General features: G+C 40.0%; 1 protein-coding gene across 3 annotated transcripts in view; it reads left to right on the plus strand.

Annotated features, from left to right (window-relative positions):
* The window catches only part of map3k14a (mitogen-activated protein kinase kinase kinase 14a), a 56,340-nt gene extending 44,906 nt beyond the window's left edge, over positions 1-11,434 (plus strand). For all 3 annotated transcript variants that reach the window (XM_068013184.1, XM_068013183.1, XM_068013185.1), the window contains exons 13-16: positions 751-857; positions 2,664-2,814; positions 4,455-4,555; positions 5,174-11,434. In XM_068013184.1, the coding sequence (XP_067869285.1) occupies positions 751-857; positions 2,664-2,814; positions 4,455-4,555; positions 5,174-5,338 (524 nt within the window). In that variant the 3' untranslated portion in view covers positions 5,339-11,434. The remainder of the gene's footprint in view (positions 1-750; positions 858-2,663; positions 2,815-4,454; positions 4,556-5,173) is intronic.
* Positions 11,435-13,765: the final 2,331 nt, after the last annotated feature.

Genomic DNA, 13,765 nt, shown 5'->3' on the forward strand with positions numbered 1-13,765 from the left:
TTAGAGTGGAAAATCTGGGATTGTTCTCCTTGGAACAAAGGAAATTGAGGGGAGATTTAATAGAAGTGTACAAGATTCTGACAGGCATAGATGAGTTAGACAAGGTAAAACTGTTCCTACTAACAAGTAGTACGAAGACGAGGGGACACAGATTGAAAGTTTTGGGCAAATGATCGTGGGGGAATATGAGGAAGCACTTTTTTACACAGTGGCTAGTAATGACCTGAAACTCGCTGCCCACAAGAGTGGTGGAAGCAGAGATGATCAATGACTTCAAGAGGAAGTTGGATGGCCACCTGAGAGAAATAGACTCACAGGGCTATGGGGATTGAGCTGGGGAGTGTGACTGACTGCATAGCTCTGTGGAGAGCCAGCATGGATTTGATGGGTTGAATGCCCTCTTCCTGTGCTGTATATGACTCTATGGCTATCCTGCTTTGGATGTCCTGGTTTGGTGAAACACACTGTATAAATGCAAGTCTTTTTTTTTTTGAACAGGGAATAGAATATAGGAGATGGTTGAATTGAGATACCTGTTGCTACTTAATTGAGGACACATTATTTTCCGTCAGTATTTCTTATTTAGCAGCAAGTATTATCCAGATTTCTACCATGGTGATGTAATTGACCACTTGCAAACAAATGCTGTGATCTGTTTAGCCTGAATGACTCTGCGGCTCACAGTTGAAACTCTGGTTTGCTGTCTTGACCATTTTTTCCTCATGTTAATCTTTTGAATTGCTGTTTCAGAATTTCTACTTTCCAACCTATCTCAAGTGTTCCCAGAAAAGTTGGAGGACCACATATTGGATGTGTTAAGCAGCGACGCATACAGTATAATGGATGATTATGACAAGGTAAAACCAGCCTATTGCCACGCTGCACAGATCTATCACGTTATCACTCAGTAGATTTTTGATAAGGGCAACAAGCAGAGTAGTGGCAAAAATATGTAAATCAATGTATTCTTTTAAAACTGTTAATCTCACATGGAATTGCACAGGGGAGTCAAGACTAGGGGAGAAATTTTGGCCCAATTTTCCCAGTGGGAAATTGATGGGATCAGATTGGCCACTCAGTGGAAAGTGAATTAGGTGGGATGTAAAATGGGGAAGTATCCAAACCCACCAGTTTCCCATTGGGCGGATTAGTATCTGTCCTTAGTTTTATATATTTTGATTTTATGTTCCTTATAGTAAAATGAACAGCAGCAGTTTGGAAAGCAGTCAAGTAGGAGTTGGTTGGAACACAGGAATCTCTCTGTAGTACAGGCTGAGGAGCTGAGAGACACCAAACTGAAAGGCAACAGTGCCAGTACTGGTGGGAGGGGATAATTACAACACAGCAGGTTTATATCGGCATTTTCCATGATAAATGTAAACATAGGAAGTTATAATTGGAAACAATTGGCACAAAGGTATGACTGCAAAAAGTAAGTGCGAACAGACGTAAGATTTTTAATACTTTTTTTATTCTTTCATGGCAAGTGGGCCTCACTGGCAAGACCAGCATTTGTTGCCCATCGCTAATTGCTCTTGAGAAGGTTGTGGTGAGCCGCCTTCTTGAAACCACTGCAGTCCATCTGGTGCGGGTACTTCCATAGAACTGTTAGGAAGGGAGTTCCAGGATTTTGATCCAGCGACAGTGAAGGAATGGTGATATAGTTCTAAATCAAGATGGTGTCTGGCTTGGAGGGGAGCTTGCAGGTGGTGGTGTTCCTATGCGTTTGGTGCCCTTGTCCTTCTAGGTGATAGAAGTCGCAGGTTTGGAAGGTGCTGTCAAAGGAGGCATGGTGAGTTGCTGCAGTGCATCTTGTATATGATACACACTGCAGCCACTGTGCATCAGTGGATGAGGGAGTGAATGTTTAAGTTGGTGGATGGGCTGCCGATCAAACGGGCTGTTTTATTCTGGATGGTGTTGAGCTTCTTGAGTGTTGTTGAAGCCGCACCTATCCAGGCAAATGACGAGTATTTCATCACACTCCTGACTTGTGCCTCATAAGTGGTGGACAGGCTTTGGGGAATTAGGAGGTGAGTTATTTGCTGCAGAATTCCCAGCCTCTGACCTGCTCTTGTAGCCACAGTATTTCTATGGCTTTTCCAGTTCAGTTATTGGTCAATGGTAACCCAGGATGTTGAAAGTGGGGAATTCTGCGATGGTAATGGCATTGAATGTCAAGGGAAGATGCTTAGATTCTCTCTCGTTGGAGATGGTCATTGCCTGGCACTTGTGTGGCATGAATCTAACTTGCCACATAACAGCTCAAGCCTGAATGTTGTCCGGGTCTCGTTTGAGATGGATATTTGCGTGAATCTGTCATGGATAAGAATGTAACATTGGAATGGAACGTGCTACCAACAAACTCCCATCAGTACACAGGACTCTACCTGGCACTTCATTCCTAAGCAACTTTTTGGCATTACAGTTATCAATCCCAGCCTTTGTTCCTTATTGAGATGCAGAAGCAGAATCTTTGAAGGGTTGATACTAAAGAATGTAATTTTATTTTAATAACTATAGGTCATGTCTGAGCTATAGAGGGCTGGGTAGCCCACAACAAAGAAGTTTTTGTTAACTACAAAAGATACAGTGGTGTTTCACACTAAGAAATTCCAGTGCTGCATCTGACATTTAACCTGGAATATATGGTCTTTTTCCAGGATTCCCAGAAAGGAATGCCCAGCCTGAGTGGTAACTACAGTTCTGGAATTCACTCAATGTCATGGAACAGTCAGACTGATGGACACAGTGCTAGCTTTAGCCTCAGTCAACGACTAGATCACCAGCAGGACATGCCAAGCCTCTTCAATGGTAAGCTAAACACTTGGCCTAGTAAGAACTCCCATTTGAAAACTGTATAGACAATAACTGGAGGCCCACCAGAGTATCATCAAGCTGTAACACGAATGAGTGTTTAGGTGATATTGTAAATCATGGATGTGGGGTGACCAACATTATCTGAATCTTGAGGGAAGTAAAGTTGAGGAGAGATGGTCCTCATCAAGATACATAGAGGGTGAAATTTAGCTTGGGCAAAGCACTATGAGCCGCCTGCCTTACACCCTGCCTGATTTTCTTTTCTATAGGCTGCCATTGAAATAATAATTGTGCAAAGTATAAAATGGGCAGCCAGTTTGCTATCTCACAGTTTACGCTGCCGCCCAAGACTGATTTCACCTTTGTAAAGTATTAAATGGTGTAACTAGGTGAATCTAAGATATCACTTCAAGATACCTCAGGTCAATAGGATTAAAAAAAAGCAGAGGTTTAAATGAGTGAAAAGTATTTAAAACCTTTCTTCGGAAAATGTCTTTACTTAAAAAGTGATAAATATTTGGAATAATCTGGCAGGTACCATGATAGCGTTGAGTATCAAAAATATTTATGCTTCCTTATATTGGATATTAATATACAGAAATATTTAACATTCCCTGATATCAATCAATAAAGTAAACTCTGATGTGATTACTTACATGATTTGATTCTGGAAAGCTTGCTGAAATGATCCTTGTAATGATATCAAAATAGTAAAACATTAAATTTCTCTCGATTATGTACAATCACAAATTCTGAGTGATGTCCAAAGGCAGTGGCAGATTCTGGGTTCACGATCTTAATAAATTGTGTGATTTATGACATCAGGTTTAATAAAAAGTAAATTTAAAACAGGAACATTTCTTCATTCAATGGTTGATGAACATTTGGACTAATTCTGAGATATCATATATCGCAGACTGTGTGATGTGTCTCTTAACATGTCTGCAGGATGTTAAGATTAATACAATGCGTGATGTTCGTGCTAAAAAAATTAAAACTCAAATCATGTATTGGCCATAATTCTCCTTGAGTCCTTATGTTGTTTAATTGTACTGGCAGAAGGGGATTACATGAATTGTGATATTAACAAGTAATATCATGCCTATTTGCATGGCCTAGTCACATTCCCAAAGCAGACCTGCACTGGGAAGGAATGGAGACTCAGCTGTGGGACTGGCCCCTGGTCTCTGGGCATTGCAGCTTCTATGAGAAAACAGGGTCCACAAGCCTGAAGATTCATAGGGAGGCTGCAAAACAAAGTTAGGGCTTACCTTTTCAGGCCTCCCTTGCCTTCCGGCCTGGCCTCCGCAGAGCTTAGGGAGTCCCAGGGCACAGTTTATAGCTGACTTCTCAGGATGAGTGCCCCCATTCCATTGCTCCGAAAGGAAATTGAAGTGTTGGAGGGTCGGAAACCCCTCCTCCCTTGCTCTGCACCTGTCGTAAGCTCAGACTACAAGATTTGCAGGAGCCACTAGTGCAAAAGTGTTAAAATCTAACCCACTAACTGCACAAGGTTATTGATACGGCAGTGCAGCATTTAAATCTTTTTTGGAGTCTTGATTACAATTTATTGAGACAGCTGAAACTGAGTTCCAGTGTTCCTTGTGACTAAATGCAGTGATTTTCTATTTTAGGGGTTGAGGCTAGAATTCACACATTCAGTGGAGAGTGTCTGATTGTACATGATATGCGAAGGGCTACAGTTGGTCAGGTGGCCACAGGAATCAGTAATCTGGTAAGTGTTTTATTTTTGAAGGAGAGCTCATGCAGCTTACAACACATAACTGACACATTAGTGTTCCATGAAAATTAGATGCTTAAGCGGTGATTAGATCAAAGTTTTCAAGCTACTGGGGTAACTGATGGAATAGATAGAGAGAAACTATTTCTGCTGGTTTGGCAGTCTAGGATTAGGGGACGTAGTCTAAAAATTAAAACCAGATCTTTCAGGAGTGAATTTAAGAAACCTTAATATATGCAAAGGGTGGTAGAAGTTTCAAACTCTCTTCTGCAAATGAGAGTTGATGCTAGATCAATTGTTAATTTTAAATCTGCGGGTGTTAGATTTTTGTTAACTAGAGTTATTAAAGGATAAGGATAAAAGGCAGATATATGGAGTTTGGTCACAATCAGCCATGATCTCATTGAATGGTGGAACAGGCTTGAGGAACTAAATGGCCTCCTGCTTATCCTATGTCCCTAAAACTTACAATGACAGTTTAATAAAATCATTTCAATGTATATAGAGGAAAATATAACCCAGATCTGCAGAAGGAAGTTTAATTTATAAGATTTAAAAGTCTGTGGATTGTAGATTGCAAGCACTAATGTCTGACTTATTCCTCATTGGCAGATCCAGGTTCCTAGTTTTTCTCTGGTGAAGCAAAATGGACATCCTATTTCTCCTGACTTTGAAATCCCAGAGTCTGGAATTGACCTGAGATGCACTCCAGCTTCCAACTACAGCAATTCCTGGACCTGGAGGATTAAGGATGGAAACCTTAATTTCAAATCTTAAGTTTTTTCTGTAATCGATTCTGCGATTATAACTCAGATTTCTCATTTCAATCATTGAGACTCAGATTTCCTCAACCCATTTGGACACCAAAACCACATAGATAGTCCAACCACAAGTAGAGTCCACTGTTCTTAGTTCAAAGTTGCTTAAGTTAAATTATCTGGTTATTTTTCAGTGCGGAATTCCTAATTTGTTGTATCCTTTACATTGCCTACTTTGAAATTTTTAGTCCAAGAAAATAACTTCTAATTATCAGGAAACAGTAGAATTATCAAGAGACTCAGACCATCTATTTGTTTCCAAGCACAGTACCTCCCTGCTTATAACTGCAATATGCCAGCACTGGCAAATATTATGCAGCTAAATAACTCCAGTGAAATGAATGGAATCTCTCCCAAATTATTAGGGAAATAAAATGGCTGAGAGCCTACCATTGTTGGACAAACAAGCAAATAGTATTTCTGTGGGGAGTTCTCCTGTTATGACAGGTTTTGATAGGGTGCATAAGGAGGGCTGATAATTGGCAAAGGAACAAGAGGTGAGGAGATTTTTTTTTATGCAGCAAGTTGTTATAATCTGGAATGCACTGCCTGAAAGGGTGCTGGAAGCTGATTCAATAGTAACTTTTGAAGTGGAATTGGATAAATACTTGAAGGCGAAATTTTTTTTGCAGAGTTATGGGGAAAGAGCAGGGGAGTGGGACTAATTTCTAAGCTCTTTTAAAGAGTTGGCACAGGCATGATGGGCCAAATGGCCTCCTTCTGTGCCATATGATTCTATATTCATCTGCTGTAGCAACAGAAGATCTGCAGAAATATTGGAAAAGCTTCAGTAACATTTCACACCATTTCTCCAGAATTTCAGCATATCTTCTATAGTTTCTGGAGAATTCCCTTGGAAATCCAAGCCAGATGTATGTAATTAACAGTAAGTGGGAAATAAATTAAGCGGGTCTGTAACCGAGCATGACAAGCGCTCAAACATTAAGCAACAAGGAGCAGGGCAGTTACAATGGTGAAATCCTTTAATAAGCAACTGTAGAACGAACCTTCTGAAATGAGACTATGCAGTTGTGCCTGTGTGATGCTTGACATCAGTTACCTTTGTTTTGGATTTCACTTGTCAGTTACTTAAAGACCAACCATTGTGCTTGTGCACCCAAGCACAAGCTCTTCCGGAACAAATATCACCTCTAAAACAGGTTGTGCAAATGGGTTTTCAGAGGAGGTTTGAGCCGATGCTTTTTCTTGTAGCTGCTTCAATGATATACTTTTAATAACTTCCAGCTGTGTTTTAACATTATTTGCTTTGAATGTAATATTTGAACAATGCTTCTTTCTTTAGAGTGTCCTTTGGTGTCACAGAGAAACAAAATCACTTTCAATTGATTCAAAATTATAAGCAGACAGAAGGAAATATTACACCAAGGCTTTGAGATAAGCTGAGTATATTGGCTGCTAGCCACTTCAAGCTCTTCTTTTATTTGCCACTGATACCACCATTGACCTTGACATGTAATGAATCAGTTGCCAGTTGACCTTTTTCTCCCCCCACCCCGCCACATTAAGCTGCTCACGCGCAGTGTTCGGTGGGGATGTACCAGATAGTGCAGGCCGTGGAGGCTGAAGAGCAAAACTATTGTCCGCCACGTGGAGTCTGCCATCCCGTTGAATGTGGCAAGGTGAGATATTCCACCCCGTGTGGGGTCATGGTGATGCAATCTTTCCCTATCAGAAACGTTACTTTGTGTCAGCTGTGGTACGAGGTGATGGCGATGCCATAGGAAGCTGCATCCTGATCACCTGCCCTTCCAAGAGGCAGAACTTTGGGAAACATAAAGCTGCCATGGAAGAGGGAAGGATAAAGTAAAAGGTCTTTCCTTTTAGGGGAACAAACCAATAGGCAGCCATATTTTGTTTATTTGTGTTCTGTGAAAGAACTAATGGTTCGAGATTCTTATAACCTGTATAATGCTGACTGAATTCTAATGACAGTGGATCACAGAGGATTACTACTAAGGTGGATCTTTGGTAGATTGGGGGAGGGTTGTAAGGATCCTTCCCTTTTTCTCCAATCTGCTCTTGGTTACTGGCCAGTTCCAAAGTGATTTTGGTTGCTGGTCAGTTGTGAAGTGATTTGCCCAAATCCATTTTACTCTGAAAAGGTATCCTCAGATCTATCTAGATATACTTAATAAGAAATAATTTGCTCTGATGTACTTCCGCATGTTAATATTGAGTAAGATTTCTGTGTGTAGCAATATGAAACATTGCTATGAGTTCACAGTGACCTGTTTGAAGACTGTGCACGGTGTTTGCTATTTCCTGGGATTTATGTCAATCCTGAGATTTGTATGTAATTTTTCTTTCATTTGCTTCATTTTACAAAGTGGAATTGTTAAACCACACCAGGGCCGGGCACTGGGACTTGAAAGAAAATCTCCAGTTTTATCAGTCTGCTACCCATCTTCATTCTGACTGCTGAATGTTCTTATGTGCTTAAGTTTGCCATACCTGAGAGAGGGAAGCCTGAGTGTTGGGGTTACCTCACAGGTCTGGTCTAAGTCTCTGCGTTGTACTGAAATTGAAGTGTTGCTACTTAGTGTTTAAAGCTGGAACATTTAGTTTGTGGAGCTGTCTGACAGAATGGCTTCAGCGGATTAAAATCAGTGATGGCGGCTGGTGTGTATGGCTGAAACAAACTGTGCTGACACACAATTAAAGGGCGGGTAAACACTAGTCATCAGTACAACCTGCCATATATTCCATTAGCAGTGAAAAACAGTGCTGGTACCCTCAATTGAGTTTAAGCTGCCAATCGGATATATGGGATATTTTTTTATATAATTATATATATATATATATATATATATTTGAAGTTGTATTTCTTGAATAGAAAATACCACTGTAATGTTATAATAATATAGCTTTTAATCTGAAGCAGCGCCTTTGCTGTACGGAAGAAATTTAAGGAAACTTACACTAAATGATAATCTGGGCAAGAATGTATCTGTATTAACGGCGTCTGCTAATGTTGATGTTGAAGACAGTTTCCAACACACATCATCCTCACAAGTCAGTAAACCTTCTCTAGTCGAAGCTGTGACTGGTGATCAGGTGCCCCCACTTTCCAGCTCCTGAGAAGGTGATACACAGCTGATTATCATTCACTACTCCTCAATGTAATAAAACAGACCACAGACTTCTCCAGGTGCCAGTTTGATAGCCCAGTTTGTAAGGTTTTGATAAACTGGATATGCTGGTTGCTGAGACTCCACATCCCACGGTTTCTATTGCCTTGGGTTTGATTTGAATTTTTCCATATCGCCCAAGCTCTATTTCATCCAAGAACACCAAAAAACATTTTTATTTTGATTATCAAATGCATAAAGAATAATGTTTGAGCAAAAAAGGTGTTAAAATCTTTTATTTCTTATATTTCTTTTGCTCTCATAACAAAGTATATAGGAGTATAATCAATCCTGATCTAATCCTAAAGGTGGGTTTACTAGTCCGAACAGGCCGTGGAGGCTGGGATTAAGGCCTTTGACTGCTGCAGTGTGAGGCTTGCAATTTGTTCTGACAGGAATTCAGAAGAGAAACAGATAGTGGGATGTCACAAAATCTAAACACTTACTAACATTATATAATTCATTTCTGCATTCCCGGGATAATAAATTACAGAAGATTATCTGATTTTAGTCAATGCAGACTGTGATATTCACACACTTAAAGTAAAATCCTTAGTTTAAACAGGGGGTATCATTTATGTAGAAACATAGTTATATTAATTTCTTGAAGCCTTGTAAGCATTAAGGGAGATACATTTTCTGAATAATCAAACGTCCCATTACAAGTAAGTGTTGGAGAAAATTGTTTTTTATTATACAATGATCGATCTTGTTGATACATGATCAGATTAATCAAGCAGAAACTCCCCTTTCCAGTAAAACACAACCCCTTTTATCAAGCCAACCCCCATAAATTAACAGTACAGTAAACCAACAGGATAAAGGTTCAGAGCATTAGAAGCTTATTGAGTCGGTATTTGGATAATGAAGGTATAGTTAAGGATGGAATGATCGCTTTTTAAATGGTTTAGATGGGTCATAAAATAGTGTTGTGACATTCCTGATTATCAACAAGATCGATCATTGTATAATAAAAAACAATTTTCTCCAACATTTACTTGTAAGGGACGTTTGATTATTCAGAAAATGTATCTCCCTTAATGCTTACAAGGCTTCAAGAAATTAATCATTCCTGATTAACCTTGATAGGGTTAGTAGGGTCAAAGATTCTTGTGATTTTAAAAAATTGTTTATGACATTCTCACTCTCAGTCGAGTTTATAATTGAGTAACAACTGTTTATCCAGTCTTTTCTCTTTTATCTTTCAGTCACCTATTAATGCAGTAAAACAATATAATGCATTCCACATGTATGGTTTTGAAACATTAGCTGGATTTTAAGAGCCCGCCGCCAATCTCGGTGGTGAGCTCAAAAAATGACGGCCCGCATGTGCGGCAGACACGCCAAAGAGCTGCCGCAATCTTGAGCGGGCAACTCATTCAAATAGCCTGGGTGGCCCCCCTCTCCCCCCACCCCCCCCCCCCGGCCCATATCTGTTGGAGGGGGCGGGCTGTTCGTCCCTGGCAATGGCGTCAGCTGCCTGTGCGCGGGTACCGGCGCCATTTTTAAAGGGCAGCCAGCCCAGCCGCCTAATTTAAACTTTTAAGCACATACCCCCCAAAACTAAATAAATAAATTTCTTCTGCCCCTTTCCCACCCCTCAATAATGATTACATTAACCATTTGCCCCCCCCCCCACAAAACACTTACCTTTTACATCTGACCTTCCCCCACCCCCCCCCCCCCAACAAACTGCACAAAGTTTGAAGTTCATTCAACCCTTCCCACCATCCCTCCCATACATCCATTACATGCATTTGACCCTATCCACCCCTCAAGATTGGAGGCAAGTCTATGTGAATTTATTAATTTTATTCATTTGACTCTATTATTTGAGGTCTGGGCCCTCCCAGTGTCTACATCTGTGGCGGCCCTCATCCGGACCCATCTTCAGGCCTCCCCCCCACCCCCCCTCCCCCCCCCTAGCCACCCAACCCTGCCACAGATCTTGTTAAAATCCAGCTCAATATTAGTGCTGGTTTAGCAAAAAGCAGCCACTTCTGAGATTCTGTAAAGCTTTTTATCCCATACGGAGTTCATTCTGACTCCTGGGGTATGTATGCTGGGTAAATTTCAGAGAGCCATTTCGGGGCAGGCACGTGCTTGCAGGCGGCTGTTAAATCTGAGGTATTTTCTTGACTGCTGTATCGCTTGAGGTTGATGGTTACAAATACTAATTAACAAAAAGGTAGCAGCATTAAGCCTGCCTAATTCTCAGCTGATTGTTATGTTCACAGTCTATATTTCTTTCTTTTGCGAGTGTTAGGGAGTTGCTTCCAAACAGTTATTGTCACTGTTTGACTGGCACTTGATACTGTGTCACATCATCAGTAACTAAGAACTATTTTTCTGCAAGGCTTTCTCACCAAATTCACTTCAGAACAACTGTTGTAAATTCTAAATAGCACAGACCTTTAAATAAAATCCTTAAAAGATTGTATGATTCGAAGGCTGCTGCACTGTAATTTAGGGGTGTGAGAATATTGGTAGTGTAGGCTTGCAGGCGCGTATCCATTGTCTCTCGAGATAAGGAGGCCCAAAAGAAAGAAAGAAAGAAAGAGGATAGCTCGGTATGTGGCGAAGAATAGCTGAGTAGATCTGAGTAGCAGTTACCGTTCAAACAGAAATTGTCTGTTGTGTCTTGTTAGGATGGAAAAAGTAAGGTTAAGATAAGCTTAAGGGGAATTCAAACTTTTTGACTTGATGATAAAACTTTGCTGATTTTACTAACAATTAATGTACAAGTTAAAGAGTATGGGATACTATGTTACCAGTCATTTTCAGCATTTTAATTTATTTTTTTACGCAGCGCATTTCATGATCTGGAACACAATGCCAGAAAGGGTGGTGGAAGCAGATTTAATAACTTCCAAAAAAGAATTGAGTAAATACTTAAGGGATGAAAATTTACAGGGTTATGGGGAAAGAGCAGGGATGTGGATTAATTAGAAAGCTCTTTCAAAGAGCCAACACAGGCACGATGGGCCAAATGGCCTCCTTCAGTGAGTGGTGACATTTTATGATTCCATAATATGCGACAGAAAAAGATTGTATTTAACTAAGATACTTTACTGTGTGATGTTCTGAGTTCATCTCTTGATATTGCTTCCACCACTGTTTTTAGTCACCAGTATTTTTGCCTGTTGGCATACAGCTCAAAAGACTTACTTTTGAAACATGTATTTGGAAGGACAGTTTGTACTGTTAGGTCTTTTTCATTTTTAAAGTAGTTTTATCGTATCAGAGACTCCCACTCCCATGATTAGCCTTTCCTAAAGTGCCAGTGACCATGCTACTATGACTCTAGACTTTATAATCTGGCTGCACATACTGGTGCTGGTGCCACATTTCAAGTCCTGTGCCCTTCACTATGCTTTATTGAATGTCTTAAAATTAATATGCTACTGACTGGTGAATGTAACCTTTGTTTTAATGATTGTGGCCACAATAGCTAAGCGGCTTGTACTTTTATCCAAAATGTGAAATGCTTATTTCATTTACCTGAACAAATTATGTTTTGAAGTAAGTTTATTTTGAAATTTCATGCTTTTTTTCCTGAAATATTTCCTTGTATACAAGATAAAATAATAAAGCATTTCTGAAGCTGTACTTCTGTTTGTTTTTGGGCTTATTTCTCAACGACTGTTAATGAGAGAGGTTGAAACTTAAGCCATCCACCACTGAACAGCACTATGGACAGCTCTGTGTGCAATCACTTATAGTTGTAAGACTGTCTCCTTTAACTTCCAGTTCTATTGACTAAGAAATAACACAAGAAAATATAGAACAAGAGGAAAACAAGTGATTCAGTAAACCCATTCCTTCAAGAGCCTGTATTGCCCCTCTGTGTGATCCTGTGGAATGGTTCACTCTTGCCCATCCCCCCCACACCCAAATGAATATCTAACCACATATATTATTCATACTTGACCAGTCTCCTCTTCTTTGACAAGAAATCTTTATGGTCTAAGTGGCTTTGGAAGTATCCTGATCCATAATAACATTCAATCATCTTTGTATACAACTATCCTTGTTATCATTCATCATATCCCTAACTACATATTCAGCCAAAGTTTTAAGGTGTTATTGGGCACATTACCTGCTGTGCAACTCCAAATGGTTCTCATTTTCATTGCCTCTTGGGTCTTTTCAGTTGCCAGTGCTGGGAACGAGACTACAGAATCCTTTATTGCTCTGACACTCGCCTTGAAAAATCCTCATTTTCAAATCCCTCCATGGCCTCATTCGACCCTATCTCCACACTTTCCTCCTATCCCAGAAAGCACTTTCCACTCTTACAAGTCTGACTTAAGTCTGGTCCCTCTCATTATTGTCAGTCATTATGACCCATCACACTACAATTTTCTTGCTGACCTTCTCTCTACTCACCTTCAGTAGCCTCCCCAAACCTTACCTCTGGCCACTTCTTTGAGCACATATCCAAATTTTCTTCCCTACTTGTTTCTTGGTGCCCACCGCTCACCTTGTAAGGTGTATTGAACATTTCAATATATGAAAAAACCTTTATGATTTTAAGTTGTCTGCAGATTCCTTTAGATCTTACACAGATGCCAACATGTTACATTTCAGCTTCCTTTATATTGTTCAGATTTATATATTGATAAGTAGATCTGGAGAATTGGGAGAAGGTTTCTTTCCCAATTATCTTTCTGCTCTGAATTATACTGATCAAAATGGCCAAACATCCTTTATGGGGACCCACTATTTTAGCTGTTTGAGTGCTACAGTCACGTTCCTTTGCCCAGGCACTGTACTGTAGGTAGACTGTTCTTCTTGTGATAGTGAAAATGTTGCAAATGTTTTCCGACATACGCCATTTTAATCAGCTAGAAAATAACTTTTTGAAATGAAAACAGAAAATGCTGGAAATACTCAGCAGGGCAGGCAACATCTGTGGAAAGAGAAACAGAGTTAACATTTGAGGTTGATTACCTTTCATCAGAACTGATGATGAAAGGTCACTGACCTGAAATGTTAATTCTGTTTTTCTCTCTACAGATGCTGCCTGATCTGCTGAGTATTTCTGGCATTTTCTGTTTTTATTTCAGATTTCCAGCATCAGCTGTATTTTGCTTTTGGAAGGACTCTTTGGAGATTTTTTTAACTAATCACTTTGGAAATGTAGTCCCACCTCCAAAGTGCTTGGTGAATAGCTTCATTGTATGATGATATTCTTTTCACCTTCACAGTGTATGACATGAACACAAACAACAACA

The sequence above is a fragment of the Heterodontus francisci genome, chromosome 33 (assembly GCF_036365525.1).
Source record: "Heterodontus francisci isolate sHetFra1 chromosome 33, sHetFra1.hap1, whole genome shotgun sequence".
Classification (NCBI taxonomy): domain Eukaryota; kingdom Metazoa; phylum Chordata; class Chondrichthyes; order Heterodontiformes; family Heterodontidae; genus Heterodontus; species Heterodontus francisci.